We start from the raw sequence: 2,193 nt of genomic DNA on the forward strand, positions 1-2,193 counted from the left end.
GGCGTCACCTGTCCTCGGCTCCAGCCCAGGATCCTCCTCAGCCAGGGTCAGTGTGGCTATGGGCTGTGCCGCCGCCTCCTTGACCCCTCCTAATGTTAGCGCTGCTTCTTTGGACAGTGATGCCATGAGACCTGTCCCTGTGGTAGCACTTCCTGTGAACCCTGGCAGCACAAAATCTCTCGGTTCAGCCTCGAATCATGGTGTTGCTTGTAGACTGGATAAAGACTGCAAGGTGAGAACTGAAGGTGTTGAAATAAAGCGTTTACAATGTAGGTCTCATGGCCTCCTGAGTCCCTCTACAGCTTTTTTTTAATGGTTTCTTTTGCTTTTCCCTCCCATCAGTATTAATTGAATGTGCTGTGGTAAGGCATTTGGCAATTAGAAATTCTCTGAGTCTCACCTCATTTGCTGAGCTGGATAGTTATATAGAGCTGAAATCATCATTTTTTCTATGATTCAGACTGTTCTGCAAACTCAGAGGACACAACCCTGCGTCTTGTTCACTTTGGCTCGAAGTTCTGGGAGATTTCTTAGTACTCTTACATGTACGGTGTAGCTGACGCACAGATCTTCAGAGTTCACTTTTATAAACCTCCCTTTTTTTTACCAGATCTCTTGATTATGCATTTTCTTTTTGTTTTGGATAGAGATAATACTAGAGGAAGGAATTAATGAAAATACTATAAAGAAAATGGAGTAAAATGAATAAAGCGAGTCATGGACAATTAAATAAGTACAAAAAATATTAAATAAAATATGATTGTGTCATGGCATTAGACTGGGTTTCCATCCACAGTTTTATTTTGATTTATTAATTATTGTTTAATTTTTGACTTTTTGCCTTTTGTTATTTATTATGAATAGAACAGTTTAATTCATGTGACTTTGCCTCAGTGAATATTTCACTCCGATTATTGGCTACTGTCACCTCCCTGAACATGGGAGTTGCTTCAGACATAAGCCATCTGTTGCCAATCACTAACAAACATGAAATTCAGCAGAGGTTTTTGTCTGTGTGCAAATCATTTATTACATTTAATCCTTTTGTGCATAAATTTTAAAATCCACATTAAGATGTTTTTGTTTTAGCTTCAGACTATGATTCTGTCAAGTTGGAGGATATTAAACATTTTTGATATTTTGAGCTGATTATAAAACGCATATTGTTTTCATCTGTCATGCATGTTCTAGCAACCTCACACATGTATCTGTGTAAGTTTGTGTGTTCGGAACAACCAGTAAGTCTGATCGTCAGTTGTTTAGTGTATGATGCCCAGTTTTTCCTCTGTAACTTTTTAGGAAGTCAGCAAGTGTACAGTGCCTAGTGTTTTAAATCGGTTCAGATTTCAGAAGTTGTGTAGTGTGTTACAGACTTTAGATGGAAACATTTCAAATATGTCATTTGATTTACATTGATGACATTTTCATTGACAGCTGGTAATCTTCAAAGATCCTGTGCTGATCATTGCATGTTTTGTGGAAAATACTGTTTGCATTTAACCTCTTCATTTATACAGAATCAAACATGTCATTTCAGAGAGAAAAGAAAGGCCTACTGAAACTGCTGTCTAATAAAAAGAAGCTCCGCTCATCTCCCCCATCCTCCCCTACACTGGAGGTGGAGCAGTCTATTGCCATGGAAGTGCCCCAGGGGGCAGTCGGACCTGAAATGGCTCCATCCAGCTCAGTAGTGACAATAGGACACAACGGCCGTGCTGGGGTCTGTCCGATGGATCCTGAGCTCTCTGCATCCTCATCTTCATCAAACACAGATGCAGTGTCACACAGAAGCTGCTCCCAGGACAACACTGCCCCAATCGCCCCGCCTCCACGACAGCCATGCTCCTCCCTCCTCTCCATGCAGCATGACGGCCGGCCAATTGTTTGTGAAAGGTACAATAAAAGCATGTTCAATAAAAACACTAAGAATGATAACTATAATGATACTAGGGCTGGGCAATAAATTATATCAAGATTGAAATAAAATTTGTGTCTATAATGATAAGCTCTGGACATTTAAACAGCTAATTACATAGCTGATTTATGTAAGTGAGGATAGCAAAATAAAGTATACTGTGACATATTATACCCAAAAACTCCTCATACATTGGACTACCAGATAAAAATTTGGGACCAAAAATTCAGATATTTTGACCTGACCATGTTTTGCTTAAGTGTTATCTGACATTATCA

The 2,193-nt window shown here is 39.5% G+C and overlaps 1 protein-coding gene across 1 annotated transcript in view; it reads left to right on the plus strand.

The window, feature by feature from the left end:
* Positions 1-2,193, plus strand: part of LOC107597452 (E3 ubiquitin-protein ligase SH3RF1-like) — a 56,992-nt gene that overhangs the window by 52,858 nt on the left and 1,941 nt on the right. The window contains 2 exon segments of the mRNA XM_016288516.1: positions 1-232; positions 1,538-1,893. The exon segment at positions 1-232 is cut by the window's left edge and continues 10 nt beyond it. Coding sequence (XP_016144002.1) covers positions 1-232; positions 1,538-1,893 — 588 coding nt within the window.

The sequence above is a fragment of the Sinocyclocheilus grahami genome, unplaced genomic scaffold (assembly GCF_001515645.1).
Source record: "Sinocyclocheilus grahami isolate Dianchi unplaced genomic scaffold, SAMN03320097.WGS_v1.1 scaffold232.1, whole genome shotgun sequence".
Taxonomy (NCBI): Eukaryota; Metazoa; Chordata; class Actinopteri; order Cypriniformes; family Cyprinidae; genus Sinocyclocheilus; species Sinocyclocheilus grahami.